The 12,802-nt window shown below is 37.1% G+C and overlaps 1 protein-coding gene across 3 annotated transcripts in view; it reads right to left on the reverse strand.

The window, feature by feature from the left end:
- Window positions 1–12,802, reverse strand: part of ZMAT4 (zinc finger matrin-type 4) — a 378,829-nt gene that overhangs the window by 252,652 nt on the left and 113,375 nt on the right. For all 3 annotated transcript variants that reach the window (XM_019649234.1, XM_019649235.1, XM_019649236.1), the window contains one exon: window positions 848–937. In XM_019649234.1, the coding sequence (XP_019504779.1) occupies window positions 848–937 (90 nt within the window). The remainder of the gene's footprint in view (window positions 1–847; window positions 938–12,802) is intronic.

Genomic DNA, 12,802 nt, shown 5'->3' on the forward strand with positions numbered 1-12,802 from the left:
GGTGGAAAAGGTGAAGAGGGATACAGTCAATAATAGTGTGATAATTTTGCACAGTGGCAGATGGTTACGGCGTTCCCTCATCGTAAGATATATAAATGCCAAGTCACTATGTTGTATTCCTGAAACTGACATAATATGGTATGCCAACTATACATAAAAAAATAAAAATTAAAAAAATTTATAAAAAAAAAAAACTCAAATAAAAATATTCTACTCATTAGGAAAAGTAAGCCCTGCTGGGAGCAAAGAATATTTATTTCATCAGCCTTTGCCTTAGCCTGGCTGAAGTAAACCCTTTGCTCTGGCTTTACACTCTCAAAGCAACTTTCTAATTATCATGTGTCTTCCCAAGAAAATGTTCCCTCAGGGAGAGGGGCTGCTGATCAAAAACACCGAGTATTTTTATTTGCAAGATGTGCACAGTCCTCATTATAAATGAACAAACTGGCATTCTGTTTTACACACCAAAAGAAAAATAAAATATGTAAAAAACAAATTATCTGCATTTTTGACAGGTTTGCCCCTTAGGTCATGTCTTCCTTGCTCTTGGTCTTCTGATGGCTCCTGTCTCCCCTCACCTAGCCTCTTTCTGTCCCAGCACCTCTGTGCTTTCTTTCTCTGCACCGGCCCAGCACGGTATCATCAAAGTCCTCTAACATCACAGTGGCAAGTTCTGGCAGGAAAAAGACTTGCGTACATGTAATATTTTCTGTAATATTTAATGAGAACTATTTCTATTCACTTAGCTTTCCCACTAAGCTGGACATGACTGCAATTCCTAGATCTGCAAAAGTCTTAGGAAACAGAACAAATCATCTAAGGGTATCACATGGTGCCAGATACTCACATTTTCTGACCGGAGCCTCTTGGCAGGACACCCGCCGTCCCTGGGGTGAAGCATGTAATACAGTCGGACTTTGCTTGCATGTTTTCGACTCTGGGAAGGAAAAGCAGAAGCAGATACTGTGAAAGAGAAGGCATTTTAAATCCTTGGGAGCACAGCCAGTGGCTGCAAATGCCAAGAAGTAGTTTTATTAGAAAACACTTTTGCATGTCCCTGTGAGTTATGCGGGATGAAGGTTCAGATAGGTTAAATGGCTTGCCCAAGGTCATAAAGCCAATATAATTTTAGGATTAGAAAACACAGCTTATGAAGAAAGGTAAAAGCCTTAGGATCTTTTACTCTGGAATGAATAGTATATTTAATTATTATTAAAAGTAGGAGAAGGACAGAGGGAATAATACAAGGATCAACTGTGATGAAAAGCTAGGTTCCCCACCTTCTCTCTCACTACCGTAACCCTGCTCTTAGGAGCTAGGAGCGATGCCCTCCCAGGAGTCAGGCATGCACAGCATCTGCAAAAGAATCTTTTTCCTGGGGTTCTCTCATACCTGGGCCTCATTAATAAGCCATCAAAAGGGATTTTCCAAAGTCAGGTATCATGAGCAAACAAAAGATATTGTCTGCATGTCTGAGGACTGGCCAGAGCCCAAGCTCCATGTAAGTAGGCACACCCAGTAAACAAATACAACCCCACCTCCTGGAGGATTCTCAGGATTATCAGTTTCTGTCTGCACTGAGGGGTCCTGTGCAGCATGGGGAAACTGATCCCTTCTTAGTTCCATCTTTCCTCTATGCCTTTGCTCAAGTGAGAGCCCACCCAAACTCTCTTGACCTTTAAAGAATACTCAGTTCTGCCTTCCAAGTTGCTACCAGAGGCAGGCGGGTGGAGTGAAAAGAGCAGTAATAAAATACAGTAATGCACCAGATAGCGGCCTTTCAGTCAAGGCAGGCTGCATAGACAATGGTGGTCTCATAGGATTACAAGGGAGCTGAGAAATCCCTATTGCCCGGTGATGCCATAGCCATGGTAATATAGTAGCTGCCGTAATGTCGTAGCTGTCCCAATGTCCTAGCACAACAAACTACTCACGTGTTCGTGGTGACACTGGTGTAAACAAACCCACTGCACTGTCAGCCGTATAAAAGTATAGCACATACAATTATGTACAGGACATAATACTAGATCATGATAATAAATGACTATGTTACTAGTTTATGTATTTACTGTGCTATACTTTGTATTATGTTAGAATGGACTCTTTCTACATAAAAAATAAGTTTCCTGTAAACAGTATGTCACGTTATGCCAGCGGCAGCCTCAAACATCTCGTGTTTACCAAGTCTCTTGATTGCATCATTTTCTTTTGTGCTTCATTTAATCTCATGTTGTTTTTACAGTAACATGCTCTCCAGATCTGTAGCCAAGGAGCAGTAGGCTATACTGTATAGCCTAGTTGTGTAGCAGGCTATGACATCTAGGTTTGTACAAGTGCACAGGATGATGTTTGCACAACAAAGAAATTGCTTAATGATGCATTTCTCAGAATGTATCCCCATTGTTAAGCAGCGCATGACTGTAGTCAGAACTTCTAAACCCCATTTCCTGCTGTACCACTTTCTAACTGTGTGATACCGAACAAGTCACTTACTCTAATTAGTTTATAGCCAAAATAAGTCTCATTTGCTCCATGTACAAAATGAACATAATAATATTTATTAGGGTTGCCATGAGAATCAAATGAGACAATGCATATGAAAAACTGCAATCCACATAATGCTAAATAAACGTTTCTCACTGCCGACTGCATCATTCCCTAACTTTGGTCCTATAGGAATCTCTATAATGTGAATTTGCCATGAATCCATTGCTACCTAATTCCCGTCCCCTACCCTTTCTTTCATTCAGAGGTATTCTTTTCCAGGCCTTGGTTCCACTTGGCCCTTACAACAGTTGGGTTCTAGCCAATCTCCTAGATGAGGTTTGCCTTCATAGATTAACCACAAAGACAAAGTAATTTTCAGAGAACACACAGCAAATTACATCTTGCTTACAGGATATATTGTAAAGTCTTTCTGTCTGGTTTTCCTCATTTATCATTTTTTTAATTCCTTTATTGTGCCAATAGCAAGAACGCCTGAATACTCCCTGAACAGTTCCTGAATACTTTTAAGGCCTTTAAATGGGTTTAAAAGTGATATTGGAACATGAAAAATATTTACAGAGCTGTAAAAGTACACAAGCATAATTTTGAAATATATTTGTATAGTACACACAAATATATGTCCAGTAATGTATAGTAATTTTTGATCGAGGTTTATCTGGAGTCTTGTTTGCCTGGGAAATTGGTAGGACAGAGAAATAGAGACCTACGTGGACCTGTGTCCGATGCTTTTAACACCATCATTCAACTTCCTCATGCTTTTGAGGACCATTCAGTGCAAACTCGCATTTTTTTTTTTTGCAGCTAAATATGTTGATTACTAAAACTCGTATACATTTTCTATAGTTTTGTTTTTGATGGTAAGGGATAGTGGTAATATTAGGAATATACTGCTATGGTCACAAAAATAAAAAAGAACATTTAAAAACCCTGCAAGATGCTGAATGTGGCCACAGAGCCTGGGCTGGTGAAAAGCACAACAGACAGGTAATTGGTGAAAAGACAAAGTGATAACAGTGTGAACTCAAATGTGGCTGAAGTGGGTTTTCAATTTTTCATTTGTTACCATAGAAGAACTTCTTATTACAGTTCCTGCGTCATCAATCTACTCAAAGCCCTGGACTCCCAGAGAACAAAATTGTGGCAAAAATTGAAAATCTCATAATGTGGCCTGTTTTGTGGTTGTTTTTTTTCTCTTTCATAAAATATTATGTTTCTTTCAAAAAGGCTCTTTCTAGCATAGGCAGAGTTCACTGGGTTATTTAATTGCAGTTTGACAAAACTAGTAAAGCTTGTTAGCTGAAAAGAAAGATAAATAAATGGTAAACTCTGCTGTGAAGCCATTAGTGATGAGAGATGTTGGGATTTAAGGCTTATCAGCAATTTTGTTCATTAAAGGCCATTTTTCTCCTTCAGCTCCCCCGGTTTCTGGGTTTGATGGAAGGAGAACTGACTGCCCTGCAGGTACTGCCTATGCCCTTGTGTGTGGGTGAAGAGAAACACAGCCTTGGCAAACACCCCTTGATTATGGAATGACAGTCGAGGTGTTCTTGTTCATCATAGAGCTGTGTCCCTTTTGCCTGATCACCCCTTCTTCCTCCCACTGCTTTTTCCAGGCTGCCTGGGCTAGGTCCAATTCCTTCCTACCCATGAGGTAACTCTGACTTTGAGCAAGAAGTATAAACCTCGAAGAAATAAGAGGGGTGTAGAGTCACCTCCCAGTTAGTCCGATTGAAACCCAAAGCTACTTGCAAATGATGTCTGGAAACAAAGGGAAATGGGCTCTCAGCAGAATGTTTCAGGTTGCTCGACATCTTGTCCTGCCTCAGCTCTGGAGTCTTCAACAATGTGCAACGCAAGGGTGCAGCTCTGCTAGTGAGTCCTCTCCTTTCTTCCTGGTATATTCACCTCTTTCTCAAGACAGGACACTGAGTCACCTACAGTGTCTTCCGCCAACAGGCTCCTCTCAACCCCTTAACTACCCGAATTACTTCATATGTGGCACAACAATCTCACTCCTTTCAATTTATTGTAAAAATGAAACCTTCCCCACAAAAAGTTAATTAAATTTGAGCAAAGATGTTCATTGCAGAATTATCTAAAAAGGAACAAAAAAATGGGAGATAACTATGTATTTGACAATTAGGTGACTAAAGCAGCCACAGAATACCCTGATGTTCAGTTAGAAATTGGGGGGAAAAAAAAACAAAACGCTTTCTACATAATGAATGTTGAATAAAAAATGTTAAACTCAAAATCGCTTGGATACTGTGAGTGCAATTATATAAACATTCATAAATATATCAATAACAGGTGGAAAGGAAAAAAGCATGATTTATTAGGGTAGAAGGAATATACATAGTTTTAGTTCTATCACAAAATTTCCTTTAATATAAAAATAATAGTAATTCACAATGCTCAAGCCATTGTAATTCCTTATTAAGTATACTTTTTACTCACAATGATTGTAGTTAGTAAAAAGTATCACTGATCTGGGGGGAGGGGAGTTGTTACTTTGTGAGGGGTGAAAAGGATAACTATTGCATTGTTCTGTACACCTAAAACTAATAATAAAAAATAAAAAATAAAAAAAGTATCACTGATCTGGAATGCTTTTAACATATACTGGTATAATTGACCACATTTCCATCTACCCTTGTTAATGTCTTATCAGCATTCAAAATACATGTTTTTTTCATTGAAATATTTGGTAGCTAGATGAGTGTCCTTAACCCAAGAGCAATACATGTTACTTCAAGTTTTAAAACTATCTTTTGGTAGATATAAACACCATGATAAATATGTGTACTTTTCACAATGTAGTCACTTTAGCTTTCTGTGTATGAATCAAGACTATGGGGCTAGGTGGCCAACGCTGCACAAATAACCACACTGAGAAGACCTGGAAGAAAGCTCCTTTTGAAACTGGCTTATATTATTCAAATGAACATGAACAATAACAATTCCTTATGACCTTTTTCAAAGATTTATTAATAACCTAAAATTTACACTGCTTCAAAGAATTTAAAAAGATAGATACATTGTCAACTGAAAGGAATGTTAAAGAGAAAAAAAAAATCCTATATGTTAAATGTATATATTGCAGAGTTTCAGGAGGGAAAGGACCATTACTTTAAGAAAAGACATGAAAAAGAAATTATAATCTCTTTCAATTGCACTGAGAGTCATTCTCAACTCTTTCTTGCATTAATATTTGCATTTTAAGCAAAAGTCATTATTTCATTCAAACCACATCACATCAGCTTTAAGCTTTCCAGATAGGCTAGAAATTACCAATTCTTCCATTTTAATTAAAGCCGTTGCCCCTAATGCCAGGCATTCTGCACTATTGTGCAGAATAGTTTCTTTTGCTGAAACAATCTCTTGGCACTCAAAACACAGTCTAAAGTGGAAATTCTGGCCAATCTTCTCTTTGAGGGGATAAAGAACGAGACAAACCTCTATTTCAGATGTATTGCTGTGAAAGAAGGGGGCGAAACGCATAGAAATAGAATGGCTGTATGCTTCACCTAAATAGCCATCTTCCATGATCACATATTATTTAAAAAAAAAAATTCGCAACTCAAATTTGCTTCCAACAAGCCTCCTGATTTTTGGTCTCATAAAATGTGGAGATAAAGCAACTTTGTATTTGCATAACGCTCCAAACAGCCTTCAAAGTTTTTTTTTCACATTTATCATTTCATTTTATCCTCAAATCACAGTTGTGAGGCTGGCAGGAGAGGTGTTATTTCAAATAAGCTTTAAGATCCAGTCCTGATTTCCTAGTTAAGTCTTCACTATTTTATTTCATCATAGGTATCTAATTATACCTCTTCTAGAAACCAGCTAAACCATGCCAATGACTATAAGAAAAAGGGAAAACCTGAAACAGACTGATAATTATAGAAGAGTGATCTCACATGCCACCAATTTTGAGGTATTTCCATTTGAATATTTGAGGCGTTTCCACTTGTTCTAGGACAAGGACCACAAATATCAAGGGTCTGACTTCCTGGCTACTTGAGAAAGACTGGCTGATGAAAGATAGGGGTTCTATGTCTCAGGAATAAGAAGGCACCCTGGAAGAACTCTACTTAACACCCTGAAGCTGAGGGTACTGGGGCTGAGCCCTGGAGAAGCTATAGCACAACTTCACTAGGAAGTCAATGTTAAATGCAGATAAACTAAAGAGAAAACCACAATTGCTGGAGATGCCTTCTGATGAGTGGGGCTCTTTCCCAGAGTGATGTACCCATCCTTATTACCACAGGATGGAAGTTGGATACAGAAACCTAGAGTGGAAGATGGACCAACTAAACACCTAGGAAGAAAAAACTGGCCTCTAGAGAAGGAAGAAATAAATCTCCTCTGCTGGAACTGCCCAAGGCCCCAAGTTCCAGGCCTATCCAGGCTGCTGGGCCACTGAAATGGTCTATAATCCAGTCCCATAGGTAAAACTGGATCAGACGATACTCATAGAATTCTATGAAAAGATCCAGGGCTAATCCATACACACTGGGGATACACAGCCGGCCTTAATAGCCTTCTGTTCTGCCAAGGATGAGTGGCACCTATGAAAAACTTCTATAATACAAAAGAAGACTTTAGGGAGTGACGTCAAAAACATGGTGGCATTATGAATCCCCTTGGTCTCTCCCCTTGAAGTTACAACAAGTTGAACAGCTGTAATTCAACAAAGGATTCTCTGCGCAACACACACGCACATCTGAGAGTTCTGCGTGGCAAAAGATGACTTTGGAAAAACTCTCAAGGAGGAGACATCAAGGGTTGTTTTTGTGTTGGCAAAGTATTTACTATAATATATAGAAGTAAGTTTTTAGTGGCACCTGTTTCGTGCCATTTAATTTAAGAAAATACAAACAGGATAAAAGCTAAAAGATGAGATATGACAACCGATTAAGATGAAGACGTATTGTCTAAGTTAATAAAGTGAGGACACTAAAAGTGTCGTCACTTAATTTTGAAGGTCTTTCACAGCAATCCAAGAGCAGAACCAACACTGCAGATCAGTGTGAAAGTCAAGACAGACAAACTTCCTACAACACAGAGGAACAGGATAAAAAAGCGGGGGGGAAAAATGATACTGGAGAGCTTGCATACTAAAGATCAGAACAAATATAGTATGGCTTTCGTAGCAGAATAAGCAGACAAATAAATAAAATAGAATCAAAATTCCCAAAATAGAGCTGATAATTTGGAACCAAAAAGAAACTAGGAAAACATATATAACTTTGTGATTAAAAAGTTTTCTAAACAACTAGCAAAAAAAGCAGGACAGATAGATATGATTACAAAAATAAAAACATGTTTTTAATCTGAAATACAGGAGGTGCCAAAAACTGTATATACGTGACTTGTATTCATTCATCTTTTATTATCGGTATGCATTGAGTATCACAATTTTAATACAGTTTTTTTTTCCTTTCTTAAAATGTATATGCCTTTTTTTGGCACCCTCTGTACATATATGTAAGAGGCAAACCACAAACTAGGGAAAATATTTGTAATATGTAAAAAAAAATGGTTTAATATCTTTAAAATAAAGAGTGCTCTAACAAATTCATAAGAAGAAAATATTAAAATAGGCAAAGGATATGAATAGAAATAATATAATATTAATAGGAATATATAAATGCAAATAACTAAAAGATATATAAAAAGAAGTTCATCCAAATTCTACCTTATAATTTTTAAACTATAAAAATGTATATTTTCACCTATTAAATTGGCAAAGATTTTCAAAATATATATGTCCATTTTGGAGAAGATGCAGGAAAACTAAGACTTATACATAGCTAGTAGGCATGTAAATTGATACAAGCTTCCTGGATGGAAATTTTATAATATATATTCAAAAGGCAAAAACTTGTTTGATCCAACAATCTTACGTCTATGAATTTGTATTAAGGAAGTAATCAGAATCATGTAATGCCATTTATTTATAAGAGTAAAAATGAGAAAGTTAAACATCCTAAATGAGGGCAATAAATATTATGATATATCTGTATGACAGATTACCAAATTGCCATTAACAAAATCATAATATTCAATGACATGAAAAATATCTATAAAATAATATTAAGGAAAAAATCTCAGTTTTGAATCAGAATATAAATGATAGCTAATTTTTATAAACAAAAATATATATGTGTATATACATGTATTGCATAGATATAGTGACAGTCTAGGAAGTAACACACTAAAGGATTAACATTGTTTATCATGGATCAAAGATGATTTTATTTTCCTTATGTCTGCTTTTTTGGGGGATTTTCCAATTTCTTAAGAGACCTAATCATTCCAGTAACTAGGAGAAAAAAATCAAAATTTTAAAGATTCATTCCAACATTAACGATTTACCATTCTAATCATCCTACCGTAAGATGAGGAAAATACAAGATCCCACAATTTATAACAGGGATTCTATCTGTTTTGTTCATTGTTTTGTCCCCATTATCTACCACCATGCCTGACACATAGTAGGTACTCAATAAAGGTTTGTTGATTAACTGAATGCATGAATGACAGCATGAGGCAATTCCAGAATGAGAATACAAGACACTTGATTAATGAAAACAATGGTGTGATATGTTGTGCTTGTGTATTCAGAGAATATCTTTAGAAAGATACACAAGAAACTGGTAGTAGTAGTTGTATTCGGTGAGAGGAATGACAGGATGAGAAAAGATTTAATTTTCTCAATGACTTTGTAGAACTGTGTTTGGTTTTTACCACATGCGTGCATTTTTTTTACAATAAATTTTGAAGTGTAAATTAAAAAAAAACAATTGTGTGAAAGTATTGTGTACATAATTGCTATAGATTCCCTTCCATTCTAAAAATGAAATCAAACCCAACAGACATCTACTTTCATCTCTATACCCCACCGCAGCAGTGCAGGTCACAGAGAAGCAGAGAACCTGCAGACCAGAGAGTTTTCAGCAATGACTCCTTCAGGCATTTTCTGGAGTGTGCACATTGCCAGAAAAACTTTCAGCAGGTAAACTGATGGAAGACTGAGCTTGAAGCATAAACTCTTAAGAAACTGAGGAATGGCTGCAACTGGTACAAAACTCAAAATTCAGAGTGATTCGCATTGCCACCGACACTGTGGCACATGCAGATCCAGCTTGTTGAAGAAGACGTTTGGAACAAGGCAGAGTCAGTTCCTCCACTGCCTCTAAGAATTCCAACTCACCAGGTGCTAGCTTGGTAAAGCCTCATTTAACCTGTGGTCAGATATGTAGACTGTTATGGCCTAGGGTGTTATGTCTCTTAGTTTCTAATTATAGGATCCTAGGCATTTGTGCTGTTGTGGACTGAATAGTGTCCCCCTGAAAGTTCATATGTTGAAGCCCTAACCCCAAGTTTTACTGTATTGGGATAGGGTCTTTCAGGAGGTAATTAAAGTTGAATGAGTCAGAAGGGTGAGGCCCTAATCCAATAGGACTGGTGTTCTTTTATGACGAGGAAGAGACAGCAGGCATCTCTTCCTCTTCCCATGCTCACAGAGTGAAGGCCACGTGAGGTCATGGCAAGAAGGTGGCCGTTCTGCAAGCCAGGAAGAGAGGCTTCACGAGAAACCAACCCTGCTGGCACCTTGATCATACACGTGTAGTCCCCAGAACTGTGAAAAATAAACAGCTGCTGTTAAGCCACCATTCTATGGTGTTTTGTTATCACAGCCCAAGCTAAGACATGGTGTCATCATCTAAACCAGACGCTCTCTTAGGTTCTTTCTTCTTGTACACAGTAATCGGTCCATTTTTCAAAAGCAAAAAGAATAGTCTCAAAGTTTCTAGAACTAGGTCACTTCATTTTTTTTCTGAAACATTTTTAAAAGAGCATCTGAAATGAGAAATGCTTATCTTAAACAAGTATTATGAAAAAAATGAATTTTTGTTGGAGAAAAATGTGTATGGTGGGATATGCAGTACTCATGATTTGTGTAAACATGTTTGCACTAAGTCTCTACTGCTGCCTGCCTACACAAGTGACTACATCAGCGCATTACAATTTTAAATCCAAGTCTTGCAACTCATAAAGCCATATTACCACCAAAGCGTGAAGAAACCATTTTCTTGTGGTGTGAGGACACAGCTAAATATGTCTCCATGATGTCTGAGCATTTTAAACAGATCACATGAGAAATAAGAAAACACCTGAGAATAAATAATGTGATATACTTCATCTAGGCTTCTCTTTTTGCTGCTTAGGAAAAAAAGAAAAACGAAAATGATATTTCTCCAGGAGCCCCTTGTAAAGAAGTTTAAGTTAGAAATGAGGGGAAAAATAAAGCCAGGGTGATCAGCAACTAAAGTCAGAGAAGGCTGGATGATTTGAAGCAACAAAGCTATCAAATCCTTCTGAGATGTGCAAGTTGAAACACCACAAACTAATCCTGGGCTGTCATTTCCCAAGGTCTCTTGATTTCTCTTATAAAACTCATGTCTGGAATAAGAACAATTTTAGTACTTTATAAAAACATCACTGTGAAGTCTTCAAAGATTAACCCCATCACTGCCATGGGCAAACATTGGTGCAATCTCCACCTATTTTCTGGAGGATGAGTCTGTGGAAAAAATCAAGGGAAAATAGAACCCCTGCCCTTGTGAAATGAATGACTAGCTAAGCAAGGCAGGACAATCACCCTGAAAGCCACAATAAGGACAAGAGCAGCAATGATGCTCACATGTGACCTCGTTACTCTGTGTATATTTTTACATTAGATTCTCTTTTTACCCCATTATTTTATACTTCTTGACATGTACCATGTAATTATTTTTAAACTGAACTCTGTTCTGATGACCAAATCCTCAATTTCTCATTATTTGTTATAGTCTTGACCCATACCCACAAAGCACCTTTAAAAGTTCTGCACAGAGCAGTTCCTCTATAAATGCTTGTTACCTATTTAAATAACTAGGAAAGCAGAAGCTTTTTGGTTTTGTAGTCTGTTTTTGTTTCATAGTCCCACTTGCTTATTTTTGCTTTTATTGCCTTTGCTTTTGGTGACAAATCCAGAAAAATCATTGCCAAGACCAATGTCAAGGAGCTTACCCTTTTTGTTTTCTTCCAGGAGTTTATAGTCTCAGGTCTTACACTCAAGTTATCAATCCATTTTGAGTTGTTTTTTTTTGTATGGTGTAAGATAGGGGCCCAGTTTCACTTTTTTGCATGTGGCTGTCTAGTTTTCCCAGTACCATTTATTAAAGAGACTATCCTTTTCCCATTGTATATTCTTGGCTCCCTTGTCACAAATTAACTGACCATATATTCATGGGTTTATTTCTGGGACTCTATTCTGTTCTATTGATCTGTGTGTCTGTTTTTATGCCAATATCATACTGCTTTGATTGCTATACCTTTGTAATGTAGTTTGAAATCAGGAAGTGTGATGCCTCCAGCTTTGTTCTTCTTTCTCGAGATTGCTTCAGCTATTCAGTGTCTTTTGTGGTTCCACACAAAGTTTTAGGATTGTTTGTCCTATTTATGTAAAAAATGCCCCTAGGATTTTGATAGGGTTGCATTGAATCTGCAGATTGCTTTTTTTTTGGGGGGGGGAGTATGGACATTTTAACAATATTAATTCTTCCAATCCATGAACATGGACTATCTTTCCATTTCTCTGTGTGTGTATGTGTGTGTGTGTGTGTGTGTGTGTGTGTGTGTGTGTGTGTGTGTGTGTGAGAGAGAGAGAGAGTTATACATTAGTCTTCAGTGTACAGGTCTCTCACCTCCTTGGTTAAATTTATTCCTAAGTATTTTATTCTTTTTGATGCAATTGTAAATGGTATCGGTTTCTTACGTTCTCTTTCTGATAGTTCATTGTTAGTGTACAGAAACACAATTGATTTTTGTAAATTGATTTGTATCCTGTAACTTTACTGAATTTATTTATTAGTTCTCACAGGGGTTTTTTTTGGTGAAGTCTTTCGAGTTTTCTACATATAATATGTCATTTGCAAGTAGAGACAGTTTCAGTTCTTCCTTTACAATTTGGATGCCTTTTAATTTTTTGCTTCACCTAAAACTTCCAACACAATGTTGAATAAAAGTGGTAAGAGTGGGAATCCCTGTCTTGTTCCCCATATTAGAGGAAGAGCTTTCAGTGTTTTATCATTATAATGTTAGCTGTGGGCTTATTATATATAGCTTTTATTATGTTGAGATGCATTCCCTTTATAGCCAGTTGGTTGCAAGTTGTTTTTATTATAAATGGTTGTTGAATTTTGTCAAATGCTTTTTCTGCATCTATTGAGATGATCATATG

Source organism: Hipposideros armiger, unplaced genomic scaffold (genome assembly GCF_001890085.2).
Source record: "Hipposideros armiger isolate ML-2016 unplaced genomic scaffold, ASM189008v1 scaffold_131, whole genome shotgun sequence".
Taxonomy (NCBI): Eukaryota; Metazoa; Chordata; class Mammalia; order Chiroptera; family Hipposideridae; genus Hipposideros; species Hipposideros armiger.